Here is a 19,847-nt window from a genome sequence, read left to right as displayed (position 1 = left end):
ACCCCTGATCGGCGACCCCGTCGCTTTGCGACTCAATGCATCGGCCACCACATTGGCCTTCCTTGGATGGTATAGGATCTCGCAGTCGTAGTCCTTTAGCACATCCAACCATCTCCTCTGTCGCATATTCAGGTTCTGCTGATCCATCAAATACTTCAGACTCTTCTGATCGGTATACACAACGAATTTCACCCCATATAAATAGCGCCTCCAAATCTTGAGGGCAAACACCACTGCCTCCAATTCCAGGTCATGCGTGGGGTAATTTGCCTCGTGAGGCTTCAACTGCCTCGAGGCATATGCGATCACGTGCCCCTCTGCATCAGTACCGCTCCCAACCCTAAAATTGATGCATCACAATATACAACGAAATCGTCCAATCCCTCGGGCAATACTAGGATCAGAGCCTCACATAACCTCTGCCTCAGAGTCTCAAAAGCCCTCTGCTGATCCTCACTCCATCGAAAAGCCACATTCTTCTTGGTCAAACGGGTCAATGGTACAACAGTCTTGGAGAAATCTTGGATAAATCTTCGATAATAACCCGCTAAGCCCAAGAAGCTACAAATCTCCGAGGCATTCCTCGGTGCTTCCCATCGCATCACAGCCTCCACCTTCGCTGGGTCAACCGAAATACCCTCTTGATTGTTGACATGACCCAAAAGCTGCACTTCCCGCAACCAAAAGTCACACTTGGAGAACTTCGCATACAACTTCTTCGTCCTCAAGGTCTCCAGCACCTCTCTCAAATGCTGCTCATGTTGTTCCCTGGTCTTGGAGTAGACCAGGATATCATCAATAAAAACGATCACCGACTGATCCAACATCGGCCTGCACACCCGGTTGATGAGATCCATGAACGCGGCCGGAGCATTGGTGAGCCCGAATGGAATCACCAAGACCTCGTAATGCCCATAACGAGTCCTGAAAGCTGTCTTCAGTATATCCTCATCCCGAATCCTCATCTGATGATACCCTGACCGGAGATCAATCTTAGAGAACCACAATGCTCCCTGAAGCTTATCAAACATGTCGTCAATCCTAGGCAAAGGATAACGGTTCTTCACCGTCAGCTTATTCAGCTCTCTGTAATAGATGCACATCCTGTGCGACCCATCCTTTTTTTTCACGAAAAGGATCGGAGCTCCCCACGGAGAACTACTCGGACGAGTGAACCCTCAGTCTAGTAGCTCTTGAAGTTGTGCAGATAATTCCTGCATCTCGGGTGGCGCTAACTGATATGGTGCCTTTGTTATCGGGGCGGCGCCTGGTACCAGGTCAATACGAAACTCCACCTGCCTCTCCGGAGGCACTCTGGGTAATTCTTTGGGAAAAACATCCCGAAAATCCCGCACCACTGGTACACTATCGATATCCGTCACTGCCTCCACTCGTGTATCTGAAACATAGGCCAAAAATCCCATGCAGCCCTGCTGCAGAAACCTCCTCGCCCTCGCAGCTGAACAAAGGGTTGGGCCCTGCGTGGTCCTCTCGCCGTGGATAACAAGTTCTCCTTACCTTGGGGTTCGAACCCGGACTAACTGCCGCTCACAATCAATCATGGCCCTATTAGCCCCCAGCCAATCCATCCCAATAATAACCTTCAATCCTCGCAATGGTATGAGAACCAAATCAACGTGAAACCTTTTGCTGTTCACATTCAAGACGCAGTCCTGACACACCCTCGCAACACTCACGGTGCGATCATCTGCAATCTCCACCTTGAGCGGGGTATCCAGAGTCCCCGGTGCGTTTCGGAATTTCTTGCTAAGCGCAAGAGACACAAAAGATCGAGTAGCCCCCAAATCGAATAAGACATGGGCCGTCATACCATTGACCAGGAAGGTCCCTAAACAAAGCATAATAAGCATACATACAAACATTTAACATAAAAGAGACAGAGGATAATGAACACATACCAGCCACAACGTCTGGTGCGGCCCGAGCTTCTTCGGTAGTCAGCTGGAATACGCGACTCTTCATCGCTGGAGCTTCCACCTTAGGGCGACCATCAGTAATCCTCATAGTGGCAGGCACGAGCGCTGCCACAGGTCCCCCTCCTCCTCCTCCTCCTCCTCCTCCTTGCAACCTCAGACAATCGGCCTTTTTATGGCATGTCTGGTTGCAGTGAAAGCATATCAAGCCCTTCTTGGGGCAATCCTTACTCAAGTGGCCCTGCTGGCCACATGAGTAACATCCTGACATCCCGACTGTTCGACAAGCCCCACCATGGAATCTCCCGCACTTGGCACACCAGCCCTGGCCCTGTTGGCCCTTACTCGAAGAATCGGAGGTCTTCGACTTCTTAGCCTGACCCCCGCTGCCTGAACCTGCTCAGTCTTCCGCTTCGTGCGGGACTCCAACTCCATCTCCCTCTCACGGGCCCTATCAACCATCTCATTCAGGATTTTGCACCCTGTAAAGCTCACAAATTCCCTTATGTCCTCTCTCAGCATAGAGTGATATCGGGTCCTCCTCATGTCCTCATCTATCGCATACTGAGGGATCAACAAAGCTCGCTCTCGAAACTTGGCGGTGATCTCCGCCACAGTCTCAGTAGTCTGCTGTAAATCATGAAACTCCCTCACCATCCGTTGCACCTCAATAGGTGGTGCAAACTCCTGATCGAATCGTCGTACAAACTCGGCCCACGACATTTCAGCCACACCGGCTGCTCCCACCTGACTAGTAATTTCGCCCCACCAATCTCGGGCCTTGTCCCTCAGCATACAGGAAGCAAATCCAACATTTGCCTCCTCCAGGCAAGAACTCGTGCGCTGGGCATTCTCAATGTCCGCCACCCAACGTCTGTTCACAATGGGATCCATGACCCCAGAAAACTCCGGAGCTCCACATGCATTGAACTCCCTAAACGAGGGGGTTCAAGCACCACCCTGGCCCGCAGAAATATCGTCCCTGAATGCTGTAAGTCTCTCCTCCATGATCTCCATCCCTCCTTAACCGTCCCAAAGATGACTGGGGTAGCGTCAAGGATGCCCCTCGTAACCTCGGCTGCAATCAGCTCACGCAGCCTCTCATCGATACCATCAGTAGGGCCGCCTGACCTAGCCCTGGATCCCGATCCTGATCCAAATCACGTAATCACCATGCTGGACTGTCATTTCACAAAACATAATGATCAGGATACCCATAACGAGGTTACTTCCATACCGTTTTCCTTTGGAATTCCCAAGTAGAACATGGGTTTGGGTACGGGTCCAATACTATCTTCCACACCTACTCGTACCTTACCCCGCTGCTTTACCTGGTACCTCCAAATATATCCACACAAACCATGACTCACAACTCTCGCATGAATCAAACTCGGACACCCTATGGTTGTCCTACTCATAACAGTCAACCAATCACTACAGGTTGTTTTTAGGCATGCAAATTATACATAGAAAGGATCAAATAGGCTAAATCAATCGTTCTGAGGCTATCAGCTCCTAACCGTATATAATTTTAAAACATACATTAGCAATTCCATATAATCGACAAAGCTCACTATCATATAACATGGCTATTCAACTTGGGAAACTACTTACTTGGCTCGGCTGATCACGCGCGTTGCACTCTCCTCCTTTGGCTTAAAAAAAAAATCATTTTTAGGTTACTTTTGAAAACATTTTACCACTTCCTTAGTTTGAGTCCCGACACACCCGAGAATGTGTCCGAATCCCTCAAACCAAGGCTCTGATACCAACTTGTAACGACCCAATTTTTACCAAGAATTTTTTTTCATTTTTAATTAATCAAACAAATCCCATAATCCATACATTTCCAAACCATTTGTTTTCCAATTCACAATTATTACAATTTCATTGTACTTTTGAAAACATCAGAGAGTCCCAAACACACAAAAGAGAGGTAGAGTGCACGCCATGTCATCACGCCTTGCCTTTGCCCTTAGGCTCTGAAGTACTTGAAACAATCAACAACCTGTAAGCGAAATGCTTAGTGAGTTTCCCAGAATATACCACACACACACAAACCACATATCATATATCCTGTTAGCTATAAAAGCTACACACATATCACGTAAGCCATGCATACATGAAACCTGTGAGAATGCCATGGTCTACCCCACATGGTCTTTACCTAGGACTGCCATGGGCTCCCCCATATGGCCTTACATCCAATGCCATGGGCTACCCCACATGGTCTTCACCTAGGACTGCCATGGGCTACCCCACATGGTCTTACATCCAATGCCACGGGCTTCCCCCGGGGTCTTCATACAAAACATGCAATCACATAACAAAACACAGAATGTCTAACACATATATCATAATCACATAATGGGCCGACCTTGGTGCCTTAGACCCATAGGTATGGTGAGAACACTCACTTGTCACGAATGCTGAACTGACACTTTGCGATCAAATATATCCCACGGGCTGCTCCACTCAACTGCCTAAAAAGTATCATACAATATCTAGTCATTTCCCCAAAGTCCATCCTAGTCAACTACAACCAAGATCAAGTCAACAGTCCATGTTGACCCTAACTCGCCGAGTACAACTAGTGACTCGCCGAGTTTCCCGGGATAACATCTACTCGCCGAGTCATCGAGGTGACTCGTCGAGTTCATACGGTCTTGATTGATAATCTAAGGTCATTCGTCGAGTTTCCTTGCTTGCCACTCGACACGTCTACGAACATCCAACAATTGGGGAAATCTTACTCGACTCAACGAGTTGTTCCTTCAACTCGTCATGTTCTAGGTAATCTTCATCCGGCTCGCCGAGTTGTTCATCCAACTCGTCGAGTTCATAGCAATATTCATCGGGCTCGCCGAGTTGTTCATCCAACTCGTCGAGTCCATGCCTGCCTTCATATGACTCGCCGAGTCGCCCCCTACGACTCGCCGAGTCCTATCAGATCTCAAGCCATACAGACTCTTTTGAGCCATGCAATGCTTCCAAATTACAGATCTAGGCTCCTAAGGCATGCTTTCCACGTAATGTTTCAAACTTTACGTACATGCAAGGCTTTAAGGCCCTAAAATAGCAAATCTAAGCTTGGAATGGAGTCATACACTTGAGGGGAGGCACATGCTAAGCTCAACTGATAACTTTATGCATCTCAAGGCCTAAAGGAGTCCAGATCTAAAGTTACAACTTCAGATCTTGGCTTAAACATAAAAGCCCTTTCTTAGAATCCATGCACAAGAGGGTTTTAGGTGGAAATGAGCCAAGGAACAGCTTAATACCTTCAGAAAGTGCTCCCCAAAAGAAGATCTTGAATCCCCACGAGCCCTTTGCTTCATTTAGCTTGTTTCCTCAAGTGCTTCCTTCACCAAATCCCCCATTCACGCTTAAAATCACCAAGAAACACACTCACACTCGAATCAGGGTTTTTGGGAGGTAAAGAGCTGTAAAGGGGAGGCTAGGGGAGGCTAATGACCCTTTAAATAGGGTGCAAGGCCCCGGAATCTAGGTTTTCATCTGCCAGCATCTACTCGTCGAGTCCCATAATGAACTCGGCGAGTAGGTCATTAAACTTCGCGGACAAACCCGCTACTACTCGACGAGTAGGGAGGCCAACTCGCCGAGTAGGTTCTCAAAAATCCAAACCAAAATATCATTATTAATACCTGAGGATCAGAGTGTTACAATTTTAGCAAAAACTATGTAAAGGAGAATCGAAGTAATCCTCATTATAAAATCGAGAAGACAAAGAATGCCAAAAACAAGGTCCATACGAGAAAGATATGATTTTTGCAAAATCATTTAGGATTATAAAAATATAGACTAAAAATAAAGTCAGAATTTTCCAATGCAACCTAAAGGAATGTCGTAGTACTCGATGATAGCTACGTGTAAATATAAAGAACGACAAAAACCAAGTTCGTATGAAGAAAATACAAATTTAATAAAAACAATATCTGCGCGCGTGTGATGCGCATTTAATAAAAACAATATTCGTACGCTCATGATGCGTGCCACACACGCGACACAAATATTTGACAATCGGATTCGCTGAGATACAAGAGACGTTGACGAACTGGTTAATGACATGTGTCAAAATTTATGCATGGGTATTCTGAGAATTACTTACTTGAGCTTAGGTGTGAATGTTATACAAATCAAGTTTAGAATTTAGACCATCTAAAATGCTAAAAAAGTAGAGCTTCATTGAGGATGTGTGAAGTTTTGTAGGAACATATTGGAGTTCACAGCCTAGCATTAACCTTTAACACTTTCTCGGAGAGTATGTGTTCAATCAAGTTCGATGTGTTTTGATCTAACTTAGTATAAAGAATGAAGTATATGATATAAAGTTTTTAAATGAGGAGGTCGACGACGGTGACCAAGACTCTATGATTGACAATAAGTTTTGTTAATTTTAAGGCACATGCTAAAAGGATGAAGAATGTCAAAAAAAAAAAAAAGTTAGAATTTACCTAATTACAATATCTCAATGCGGGTAATTATGTGTGTTAACTATTTGATAACATAATGTTGCTGTAATATGATTAGTTGAAATATGTTGAGATGAAACCATACGGGGCTATTTAAATAGAGATAGTTTTATGAAATGTTGGAGTTGGTGGAGTATCTAATTACCTAGTAGTAGGATGTTTAGAGTTTACATTTTTCTTAGTACATATTTTGTTGCAAAAACTATCTTCTCTTGAATAAAATTGCAAGCCATTATCCGTTTGAAGCCTTTTAACTATTCTAGACATTTGATTCTCAATAAGAATCCTCCAATACTTGAATTTGCATAAAGCCTTACTTTTGTGCTTTATGATAAATACCAATGACATTCTAAAATAATCATCGCTTATTAAAATAAGATATTGAGCACCTCCAAGTGAGGGGATTCAAGATGAACCCCGACAATCCGAGTGTAGCTAATCCAATGCCCACTAGTTTGGTGTTTAGCTTTTGAAAACTAATTATACTATGTTGTTTTACAAAATATGCAATGTTCATAAAATCCAATTTTACCACCTTGTGATTTCCACGTAAGCATTGATTGCTCAAAATGGTCATTCCTTTTTCACAAATGTGACCAAGCCACATAATAATAATCAAGTTAATTTTAAATTTGCTTATTGACAAGTTGCAACCAAACTCACAACCGTTTCTCAGAAGAACATACAAAGTGGATTGCATAAAACCTTTCACCACCACTAATGCTCCTTTCAAAACCCAAAGAACGGCATTCCAACTCGTGTACTTAAACTCCTTTGAATCCCTAGTTCCTAATGACATCAAATTCTTTTTCAAAATTTGGAATGTATCATACATTTTTAAGAGTCCTTATAGCCCTTTCATACATACAAATTTGTACCAAGCCGATATGGACCATCTTTCAAGACCTACCGTCTCCCATCAAAATGTATGCATCATTATATATATATATATATATATATATATATATATATATATATATATATATATATATATATATATATATATATACATAGCACATCACTATTGGTTATGACACATGTGTTAAGAAGTAAGAACACCAGGAATCTAAAAATCCATGGAATCTTATTAAACTACATTCAGTAGTCACAAGTACTAAATCTTTTTCCGAGTTTACATTGTTTTTAGCCAGAATTGCATTAAGCCCTCTTCATTGATATTGTGACACACATCATTTTGGATTCGGCCTTCAACTTTGTGACTTTCACCAACCTCAATTCCCTTTGCCATTTCCCTTTCCGGATCGTTCTCAACTTTGTTGACACACATTCTACCAAACCGGTTTCTTATATTTCTCATACAAAACAAAGAAAACAAGAAAATTCACAAAACTGATGTAGGCAAGAAACTAGCTAATGAATAACACACGAGACTCTAAACTTCAGGAGTGAGTGGGTTATTTTGTATATTACTGAGACTTCCTTTTTCTAATCTGTTACACCACAACGAGTTACATACTCAAGTCAGAGTATTGTTATCTAACAAGTGAAATGACAAAAATGGCCATCATAAAGTTTTTACAATTCTCTTGTTAAGAATAGACAACCAATCGTATCGTATTTGTTACAAGATCCACCTCAACTCGTGTTCACCGGACCCATCTGGAGTCCTGTGGGGCTTTCTGCATCGGCAACTACTCTAGATGAGTGTCTCCATTGATACCATTGGTCTTTCATAAATACATATATCAGTTCGAAGATATTTGTGACTCCGGGATTAGATTCTTTAAATTGTCTAATGCTCATGACAACGTACACGACAAGAGCAACCGTTGATGTCCCTCCCGTTAACACAAATAGTATCGAGAAGCTCAGAGGGCTAAGACTCTCATCTCCGTTACGAAAAGATTCGTCGTCCACACACTTCTCAGATGTAAGGAACGTGTCTTCTAGTTCTTTCAGTTTTCCACTTTCCGATACATTCATTAGGGCTTTATTAGCATCCGAAAGCCATGAAAATCCCTTCGGAAATGCCTGCACGTACAACAACAACATTTAATTTGACTTTTCAGGTTTGAAATTCATGAAAATCAACCTCAAAAGACCCACTTACGAATCCAAAACCACCAACTTTGAATGTCTCTCCGGTTCTAACGAAGCTCTTGCAGTACTGAGCTAGGAAGACTTTGGCTACCGGAGCTTCAAGAAAGATGGCGGCGATTTCGCCACTGTTTAGGGCTTCTGCGTATCGATGAGTTGAGTTATAGCTGTTGACCTTGAAGCTCTTGAAACCGAGAACATCTTTCAAGTAGTAGTTGATAAAGGACCCGTTGCAGTACCCCACGGTTGCGTTCATGTTTCTGAGCATCTCAACACTGGTTATGGTGGGTTCGAGTCGTTGAGCCGTGAGCATGCTCGCAAAGCTAGCCGTGTAGCTCTGTGTGATGATTAGCGCCACAAACAGCCAAACGACACCTGCCATTCTTGACAAATTGCTATGCAACCTGTCCCCTGAAAATGAGTATGTGTGAAACGACGAGATCTAAGATTAGAGAAAGTTTGTAAGTTTGTAAATGGTACCTCGCAAAGTGAAGAGTGTGGTGAATGCAAGCCAAATTACTATTCCGATTTGAGTTATTATGGAGCCTTGAAGATGCTTGCAATGGGGTTTCTCGATCAACCAAATGATGAAGCCGTTGTAAAGGGTGATTGCTGCTATTAGCCACCACATTTGTGCAGTAAAAGGCTTCATGAACAACCATGGCTGGTTTGATAATTTGGAGCGGATGGGGACGATCATCTCCAGACCTGATTCAGTGTATGGTTGCGTGAAATCGACGTACTCGTGCCTTCTAGCTACAATTGTTACGTCGCCTGCTATGGCGTCGAATTTCTGTTTAGAATCAAGAAAAGAAGAAGACAATAAATCAGCGATATATCATAAATTAGGGTTCGTTTTTGTTAAAGATAGAATGGGAAATTACGATCGGAGACCTCTGCTGGTATTTGTCTCATCAGTTCGTCGTAAGAACCATTGAATGGAAAATAATCGTATGGCAGTTTCATTTCTCTCATAATTTCATCAAACACAGCGATTACGAATCCACTGATCACAGTTTCATTCTTCTTGGGATTATATTCCACGTTCACGAATTGCTTAAACAGCGATCGACCAGGCACGCCGACCCTCATCCGAATCTCTGGATTTCCGGCGAGTTTCCGGCGCCGTTTATTGGCATACCACGGTTGCACCGGCCACAAAGCTTGTCCGACGCTGTCCATTGAATTGGTGTACGTGGTTGCTCCGTTGATGTCATCGTCCATTGTCTCTGAAAACCCTGATCCTTCGGTCCAGTACACACTGTGATATCCCTTTCCTACCACTTTCACGATCTCGACGATACTCTGCGGGGGAAGTATTTTGTGATCAAAGTTTTCAGGTGATATTTCTTCTAACAATTTCACGGCATTGTATCCTTGCACTGCAAAAATTCCAGGTTCGTCCTCCTCTTCTTCTGGGTAATCGGAACTGAACTTCCGACGGAATCTTTTGCTGAAATCTGTAAACTCCGGAATGTTTTCCGGGAAGTAGCTTTTGACTCCGATCATGCCTTTCATTGAAGAAATCAGGGAGGAATTAATGGAATGAAAACTATCTGTGATTCCATTAGTTGCAATCCATAGATACCCGTCTCCAGTCATTTCCATTTTCTTGGCTGCCTGAAAGAGACGAATACCGAGTTCCAGGGATGTATGAATTACAAAGACTTTAACTTGTTGCTTCTTGAGCACCTCAAGCTCTTCTTCCAACAAACACGACGCAGATGTGAGTGGTAAGATATGGTTTAGCTCAGAACCTGTTTGTCGAAATGCCTGCGAGAGATGAGAGATGATTGATGATGTTGAGGATAGCTGTGAGGCTTCATATATGAGAGTAACTTGACGTATACCCCATGATTGTAAAATGGCAGCCACTGCATTCATCTGTGTTGATTGTGTGGGAACTGCTTGAAAGAAAAATGGCCATTGATGAGTGACCTGTGGTGTAGTCGATAGTGAGAGAAAGACTGGAACATTTTGATCAGCTTCACTGATAACTTCAGCTATGGCAGAAGCTTCTTCCCATGTATGACCTCCCAAAATGGCTTTCACATTGTCTTCATCAATAAGATGTTTTGCTGCATTCCCACATCATCTCTCAGTATGTTAGCATATGGGTACGATTCAAAACCACCAAATTAAACTTCTTTCACATAAATTTGACAACTTTTGAACAAGAAAAACAGAATAATTTACCTGCAATAGCTGCATGAAGGGGTTTGTTTCGAGAGTTTTGAAGATATAAAACAGAAGTCTGATTGGTTTTGATGTTGAAATCTTGAATTGCTATCTCAATGGCTACTTTGGCCTCTTTTCCAGGCCTAGAAGCTTGATCAAGAATCACACCAATGCTGAAATTTGCACTCATCACTGATGCTTGCAGAAGAAACCACAACATTGAGAAAGCAACCAAACTGATGAGGCAACTTGCAGAACTATACATCATTTAGATTCTTCTTTATAATTCTTTACAGATATTTATATATATCTCAAAATTTGGTGCATATTCCCCAAATCATATGATCATTTCAACACATAATACATCTTTTTGTACACAAAAGTCCATCACACGGTTTGTTAGAACGTTCCCACTAAAGAAATTTCTTGTAAGCTTTCATTGATGTCGACCCATGTGCTGTTGTATAAAATAATATCTTAAGTCATACTTACATATGTAATATCAGACTTATTTTCTCGTTTTGTGAATGTTAATTGTTATACTTGTATAACTGTTTTACGATGAATAGAAGTGTCTTGATCTGAAGAGCTATGGCCAATGGTTTAAAATGCAATGACATTATTACCCATTCAAACTCTTGCAAGGTTGTTAATTAGTTTACAAGGCATCTTATCTCTACTTCTGTCATTTTCAGAAGTCAACATGTACCAAGGGTCTGACTAAATCAGCCATATGCTCTTACGCTAATACATATAAAGAATTGTATTATGATTGTTTGACTATTTTTAAATATTTTACTTGTCCTCTACAATTGAAAAAAATAAACGGATGACAAGGACCAATATTTAATTTACAATTAGGTGTGAGATTGCTAATATCTAGATTTTAAACTTTTCTGCAAAGGAAATGTGTTATTTTTATAAAACATTTCTAACTAAAAAGTCAAACAAACTATTGTGTATGTTTTTTCACAACATATCTTTTTCAACGTTTTTATAATTGTTTGGTTACAAGTTCTATACATGGAGTTTTTCATAATTATAATAATATTTTATTCAGTTACATAGCTTTTTTCATCTTGGTAAGACCTATAAACAAGCTTTTTTTAAAAAGCATTAATATAGTGGAGATAATTTGAGATTTTTGGTTTGTTAAGATGGTGTTTATGTGACAATTTTTTTTTTTTGGTAAAAATACTATTATTATAGATGACGTTATGGTCACATCTTTTTTGGTAGGATAAAGAAAAAAATAGGAATTTGGTCATGTTGACATGAGTCCGATTTTAATGCACACCAAATACAAAACAATATGCTCGTTCATCTCATGTTGTCATGTTTAGTGCTCAAATGGACCTTTACGTTGTATTCAATTGTGATTTTAAGAAAGATAAATCATAGCTTGGAAGTTTCTCAAGAACAACTGAGTGTGTGATTGCTGTGGCTCTCTTGAACCATGAAACAATAGTTGTTTTTATTCTACTTATTGTTTTTCTTTCTTGAAAATTCAAATTTATTTCTAAGAAAGTTGATGCACTGGCTAGTTGATGTTGTGCAGTATCAACATGTTGAGTTCATACGATTGAATCCAGAAGTCTCATCATTTATAATATGAGATAGAATGTCGATGATCATTTGGAATGTGTGTGGCAATCAAGTAAGTTTGATTGAGTTTTTAATTATCAAATAATTCAAGTTAAAAGCGTATTTTAAAATTTAAGTTTTGGTCAATGATAGATATTTTTCTGAAAAGAAATATTTTAAGGTTATTTTAATGAGAAAAGTAATTACAAAATGATGTTTAACCTGATCAATATGAGACTTATCTTGTAAAACCCAACCTTTTAAAACATTTAATTACTATGGTTTTCAAAGCATTCATGGCATAAAGTCATGTTTATAAAAATATATGGTCCAAAAAAATATATTTATGTTTGTTTCAATTACAATCGACACCGGGCATTACAATTGATACAAACTAAACCATAATAAGTCGGTGAATATTCATACATAGTATAAACTATGTCTAGTTTCTATACTTCAAAAACTCATTGCTACCAATACAAACACAGTCTTCTAACACTTCGTGCTTGAACCTGCAATACATGACATTTAAACAAAAACATTCATAAGACAAAATTGTCTAGTGAGCTACATGGGTTAGCCACGAAATCATTATCAAATATTTGATAAAATATCATTTTCATGAACTTTAATACAATTTCATGACTATACAATGCATGTCCCCACGCAATAGACTTTATGGGTTCCGTTCCGTTTCCATATTCCCTTTGCATTACATTGGCTTTATAGTCTGATATGGACCTAAGTTTACGTGATCTCAGTTATTGACCACCACAGGAGAACATATCATCCTGGTATGACCCCATTATTTAGGATCCCTACTTCACGACAGGACGAACCCTCCTAATAGAGTCTCATTAGTCCCTTTGCAAACCCCTAGGCTAGCCGGCTTATACATTACTCTTTCCATTACTATGTATATTACTTAATTGATGCATGATCACCACATTTCTTTTCATGACTCAATCACATACAATGACATGTTTTACATAAAAACAATATCATATTGCATAGTTTAAACAAATTATCATATCAAAACTATAACATCCTAAAAATTTAAGATTGGGTTCTTAAATTAATAAAGTAAATAAACTAAAAAAATGATTGTATAAATAAATCATCAAGGGATAAGCAAATCTAAGGCTGTAAACGAATTGAACGTTCGGCGAACCGTTCGTGAACTTTTCGTCGGGAAGTTCGTATATGTTCGTTTATTTAATAAATGAACGAATGTGAACAAAAATTATCGTTCATATAGTTAAATGAACGAACATGAATAATGGTCTTGTTCGTTCATTTATGTTCGTGAACGTTCGTTTATGATATTCGTTTACGTTCATTTATGTTCGTTCGTTTAAGTTTATTTATATTCATTTATATTCAATTTTTTTTATTATATTGCTATATTTTATGTTCGTTTATGTTCATATATGTTCAATTGTGGTTTTTTTTTATTTTTTTTTTATTTTTTTATCTTTGTTCGTTTAGCATGTTCACGAACATAAACGAACGAACATGAACAAAATAATTTGTTAAGCGAACGAACATGAGCAAGAAAATCTCGTTCGTTTATCCGTTTGTGTTCGTTTGTTGTTCGGATAACTTAAGCGAACGAACATGAACAAGACCTTGTTCGTGTTCGTTTGGTTCGTTTACAGCCCTAAGCATATCATTAGTTGATATGAAGTTTAGAACGTTAGAAGTGAAAATAACAACATTTAAAGTTAAAGGCCCAAAAGTGTCAAGTTAGAAAAGTAAGTTGACCAAAGGATTGACTGAATTAATAGAATGGACTACAAAAGTTATATAATGGATGGAGAATGACTTATTATGTCAAAACCTAAGGTTAAAATCACAAATATTGAAGTTTTGTGAGTTTTGGCCAAAACTAGTAAACTTGAGGGATTAAATGTGAATATATTGGGGGAATAAGATGCATTTATTTCCTCTCATTCATAAAAAACGTGGAGAGGAAGGTAAGGAGCTCTCTTATGGTGATTTTCTCTTATTTTGCATCTAAGAATTGATCCAAGACAAGATTTGAGCAACCAAGCAAAGGAAAGAGGAATCTAAAGCTTGTTAGGTATAGGGCGTGTTTGGCAAAAGTAGCTGTTAGCTGGAAGCGGGTAGCGGTTAGCTAGTAGCATGTAGCTGGTAGCTGGTAGCGGGAAGCTGTAGCTTTTACTTGTTATATGAATGTTTGACAAAAGTAGCTGGAAGCTTTTGAAATATATAAAATTACATAAAAGGACAATTGATTAAAAATAAAAAAATATATAAATATATTTTTAAGGGTAATTATGGAAATTGATTTCAAAAGCTCCGGAGCGTTTTGTTAAAAGCTACATGAAGTAGCTTTTAGAATTGGAGCGTTTTGTTAAAACTAAAAGATAAACGCTCGTACTGCTAAATGAAACTTTTTGTTTAAACTAGAGCGTTTTGTCAAAAGCTAAAAGCTAGAAGCTCTCAAACGCTTCCAAAAGCTCCGTGCCAAACACGCCCATAATCTATTATCCTCTAGCTCTAAATTTCAAATTCAAGGTTTTGCGAAAAATCCCCAATGTCAATTTTGGCTTCAATTGTTAATTAGGGTTTGGTTTTCTAACCTCCCTTGATTGGTTTCCATGGTTCAAATCTCAATTCAATCATCCCATTAATAGATTTGATGATTTGGGTAAAAAGCTCCATGAACCCTAGAAATCCAAATTTTGGGATTTCATGTTTATATGTTATATTGGGTTATGTTCAATGACCTACATGCCGTTTGATGGTGATAAATACAATTGGAATGCTTCAAGTCATCAATGATGGTAGAATCATGTTTATGCTAGAAATAGAACTGAATTGAGTGAAATGTGATGAAAACAATGGAATCCTTTATTTATGAGCATTCGATGAGTATATGACACTCATGAATATGAGCTGGTACTAATAATGTGATTTGAATGAAAGAACATGAAGACTTGAATGATTTCTAGTTGAATTTATGAAATATTTGGTCATAAAGGTTTTTTGGGAAATATATGGATTACTACATAGATTTTGAAATCTAAGAAGTGAATGACATTCATGAACATGAATTGACACTCTAAGGATGATATTGGAACAAAACATGAAAGGATGCTAGTAAGGTTTTAGCTCTAGTGATTGTTTTGCTCCAAAGGGCAATTTGGGGATATGGAATGAAATTAAGGATTCCATAGGTAAATTAGGTGTTTAAAATGAGATTAGTTATGGTTTCATTCACTTGACAACATCCTATTGAGTTTTCAACAAGTTTGGGACAAGTTTTGTGGACTTTGGAATGTTCACGTGCAAAATAGACTAGTTTACCCTTCTTTTAACACTCTAAACGGGTTTTAATGAGTACTTAAGGGGTTAAGAGGGGTATTTTAGTATGATAAACACTTCTTAACTATGTGTGAGAACCCATATAATTCGTACAAAGTGAATTGGAAAGGGCATTTAAGAATATGCAAAGTACATAGCCTTAATGAGAAAAATGCACATTTTGGAGCATAGTATGGTTACGTAGGATTATGGTAAAACCTCTCATCATTATGGTAAACCTTACTGTCAGTACGGTGAACATTGTCTCAAAAGTTCTTGTTTTTCACCTTTATGTTTCAAAACATTACCGAAACCTTTTAAACATATACCTTTATCATATTAAAGCTTAGGAAAAATTAAGAACCCTTGTAGGGGTATTTTGCTCATTTTAAGGATTTATGTCCATATATGGTTTATGTAGTGTTTGAAGATGATTTCTTTAGGGAAAGGAACTAGAAGAGGACTAGATAAACCTACGTGTGATTGAGGTGAGTATGTGTTGGTATTTTCCCACTGTGGGGTACATGACAAAATGTTTTTATGATAGTGAAACACTAATGCTTGATATATGAAATGATTTGAGATGAAAGTATCAAACGTTTTTTGGAAATGATATTTTGAAAGAATGCCTTGAATGCAAGAATGTTTTTTGAAAGAAAATAACGTTTTGCAAGATCGAATGTTTTGAAAATATGTTTGAAATGTTTTGAAATATAGATGTTTTGCTTTTGAAATGAGTTTTTTTGATACTAATGTATGAAATATGTAAAGAATGGAAAGTAATGACAAGAAATAGAAAGTAATGAAAAGAAATGAAAAATAATGAAAGGAATCGACAAGTAATGAAATTAATATATTACTTGAGCCATGTTGTCACTATAATGGGATATAGAGGAATCTACCAAGGTGACGCCTCCTTTTTGCGAGATAGATGTCTTAATGGAAACAATGCCTTGGTGGACTAATTTTGTTCTTTCCACTTTGGTATAGACTTGGGGATATTGCTAGGTCCTAAGTATAAAAATGGCAACGGTTCACACTAGAATTAGCCCTTAATGAAAGAAGGAATGAAATGTGTTTTGAATGATGTTATGACTAATGAAATGTTTTGATATGGAATGGAATGTGGAAAAATGTCTATTTGAAATATGTTTTACAAAGATGAAATGTTTTGATATAGAACAGAATGTGGAAATGCGTACTTGAGATATATTTTGCAAATATGAAATGTTTTCGATGAAAATGTGATAAATGTTTTGGGTCACAAACCCGTATAGTTCACGAGACATTATTATCTTCCGTATCTCTTTTTAATGTCATGTGTTTAAGGTTATAGATAAGGAGTAAAGATGATAGAAGGAAGTTAGAAGTTAAGAGATAGAGAATAGAGTGGAGTTGTCAAGTTCCTTATTCATATTATTGATGTAATTCATATTTGCTTGCTATAGTTATATGATGCTTAATGGTACCACCCAAAGTTTTAATTGTAAATGTTTTTATGGGACCGGTTTTACTAAGTGTGGGTTAATACCCGAATGTTTTTATAACCATAACACTTGAAAAAGTTTTAAAATTTTTGAAAAATTAGGGTGGTACAAAAACAATAACCACGTTCACCATTATTTATTTAAAGTTATTTCAAATACTTTCTTATTTATTTAAAGAATCCATTCAATAAAAAATTATTGTTATGCCATGTACCCCATAAAAAAATTCACAAATACTCACTTAGGGAGACTAGGTAGCACCTGGTCTTTAATCCACTCCTTGCAATCCAAATTTTGCTTCATACCTAATTAAGCATCCCTTTATTCATTACATAAAACTACTTTTCACATTTAAGCAACCTACATTTAAAAATTACATAATACTTCACTAATTACACTTAGTGTAGTTTGGTCTCATTATAGAAATAAATTAATCATATGGTCTAGGTTTCCAAGTATATCACATATCATGTAGGTCTCATTTTTCATAAATAACAACTTATTTTCTTTCTACTGTTTCACTTATTTAACAACATGCTTCAATTCTCATAACTATAACTATGTAATGACTATATTAATCTAATCATCCTAACATTATTCCAAATCCATTTCAATAGTTATGCATGCATTATAAGAGCAAAATACTCCTCTTGGACATTTTTGCTATTTTTGTCACACTTTATCGAAATAATATTTTTTTCTTGCATGTATTGCTTTACTAGTTGTTATTTAAGCTTAAACACGTTTTGTTAGTGTTTTAGACTTGCTACTATAATCCCAAGATGTCATTTGGACCAACTCTCATTTCAATATTTTTTGACACTTTTCTCATTTAGGCATTCTATTTTGCCTAAACATGATTTTCTTGAATTTTAAGATGACGTTTCTTTAACTTTCAGGTTTTAATATGTTTATAAGACAATATCAATATTTAGTTAACAAAACATCTCCCATTTTAATCACTTATACAAGATTTGGTAATTTGAGCCGCTAAATTTTCTAAATAATAATTATTTTAGTTCTAATTTTTCAACATATTTTGTTGCCAAATCCATCCAACGTTACATAAATATCATTAAAACCAATATTCCACACTCATGTGTGCTCGTATATTTTAAAAGTGTAACATTTTAGTTTGACCATTTTGGTCATTTTTTTTGGCGTAACTGAAATACCTATTTTCTCGATCCAAACTTTCTGTTTCTTTCTTTTTTTCATTTTTTATGATAAGGGATCATAGTAGTTAAGTTTCGGGTCGTTGCGAAAAAAAAAAACAATTTTCACTTTTAAAATAGCTATTTAACGGCCATTTTATCAATTTTGAGCCTTTTTTATCAAACTTGGACATTTTTAGCTTATAACTCATTATTCAAGTTCAATTAACTTATTCTAAGCTAATATTATTCAATTTATCCAAAATTCCCGAATTTGTAAAAAATCAACCAGAAAGTCAAAACTGACGATTGTTTGACAACATCGAAAGTGAACCTGGAGCTGACTTTAAACCTTCACAACATTTGCATATGATCTCCAAATGAGTTGATTCGTTTTGCTGCACCTTCCTCTCATTCCACACTATATGTTATGATCAAGAATCAATTGATTTAGACATTTATAGCTCAAGTTATAAAGCTCCAAAAATGATATCTCCACACTTTAATTTTTCAGCATTAGAAAAATTCAGCATTTCCAACCTTGTGCATAATTTTTCCTCAACTTTGTACATTCATAAAGTTTTCATACGAAGTCGGATTTGGTTGATTCTCTTTCCTATGTACTTTGTGTTGTATTGAATACAAATTAGAACAAAGAATCAACCGATTTGTTTCATTTATGCTTAAGTTACATAGCCTCAAACATGGGCTGCTTGGCATAAAAATACTAATATATTTTTGCACTTATAAAATTACCTATTTTTATGGGTCTTTCCATTCCAGTAATGGATTATATGTTACTTAAATAATTTAATGTATTCTAAATTCACTACTAGAAACATGGGTTTTAGAGACAGACGAATCCATCGCTATTCCGTCGCTAAATGTTGTTTGCGATGGATTAGCGACGGAATCACTCCATAGGTAATTTAAACGTGGCTAATTTCTCGGCGAGGGTTTTAGTGACAGATCGGTTTTTCCTTGCGACAAATGTAGCGACAGAATATCCGTCGCTAAATGTCACTCAATACATTTACTCAGGACATTGGCGACAAATTTTGATAAAGTCATTCCATCGCTGTTTTGTCGCAAATTTTCGTGATCAGTTTTTTTTTTCATAGCTAATCTCTTGCAAAATTCATATACTTATTTTTTTTCCGTCGCTGATCCGTCGCAAACTTTAGACATGATTTTTGTTTTCCATAGCTAATCCCTCCCAAAATTCATACGTTAAATTTTTTTTAATTCATTGATCCGTTGCAAACATGTAATATCATTTTTTATTATGAACCTAAACGAAAAAAAATACTACAATCATCAAATTATTATACAAAAAAAACAACAAATAATGACACAACCAAACATCACAATACCAAAACTATCAAAGTTTACCAAAGTATCATTCAAAAAACATTCAAAACCAAAATTTTATATGCTAGTGGAGATCTTCGATAATGATACCATTACTTCAAATTAAATAACACACACAATTATTGTTTATACAAAAATACCAAAAGAAACAACTTTTGATATCTTAACTTGGTACTAGTATCTTCGGAATTGCCGAATCCTCTTGCACGTACTGATTCCATTACTGTTTTGACATTGGAATTAGTGACAGGGCTGTCT

At 37.5% G+C, this 19,847-nt stretch overlaps 1 protein-coding gene across 1 annotated transcript; it reads right to left on the bottom strand.

The window, feature by feature from the left end:
• Nucleotides 1-7,802: 7,802 nt before the first annotated feature.
• LOC111919981 (glutamate receptor 2.2) lies at nucleotides 7,803-10,928 on the bottom strand. The gene is made up of 5 exons (XM_023915555.3): nucleotides 10,682-10,928; nucleotides 9,380-10,563; nucleotides 8,966-9,278; nucleotides 8,499-8,896; nucleotides 7,803-8,419 (listed from the first exon to the last, which is right to left on the bottom strand). Exons 1-5 carry the CDS (start codon nucleotides 10,926-10,928, stop codon nucleotides 8,024-8,026), a joined length of 2,538 nt encoding a protein of 845 aa, XP_023771323.2. The 3' UTR covers nucleotides 7,803-8,023.
• Between the last annotated feature and the right edge of the window lie 8,919 nt (nucleotides 10,929-19,847).

This window comes from Lactuca sativa, chromosome 5 (genome assembly GCF_002870075.4).
Source record: "Lactuca sativa cultivar Salinas chromosome 5, Lsat_Salinas_v11, whole genome shotgun sequence".
In the NCBI taxonomy this organism is placed as follows: Eukaryota; Viridiplantae; Streptophyta; class Magnoliopsida; order Asterales; family Asteraceae; genus Lactuca; species Lactuca sativa.
This window is presented reverse-complemented; position numbering and strand designations above follow the sequence as displayed.

What these genes read in the sequence shown, in the direction of transcription:
- LOC111919981 (XM_023915555.3), bottom strand. Translation starts at nt 10,928, where the DNA reads ATGTATAGTTCTGCAAGTTGCCTCATCAGTTTGGTTGCTTTCTCAATG. An exon ending in CCTTCATGCAGCTATTGCAG is followed by an intron (nt 10,564 to 10,681) that starts GTAAATTATTCT and finishes GTGGGAATGCAG; the next exon opens with CAAAACATCTTATTGATGAA. An exon ending in AAGTTGGTGGTTTTGGATTC is followed by an intron (nt 8,420 to 8,498) that starts GTAAGTGGGTCT and finishes TTGTACGTGCAG; the next exon opens with GCATTTCCGAAGGGATTTTC.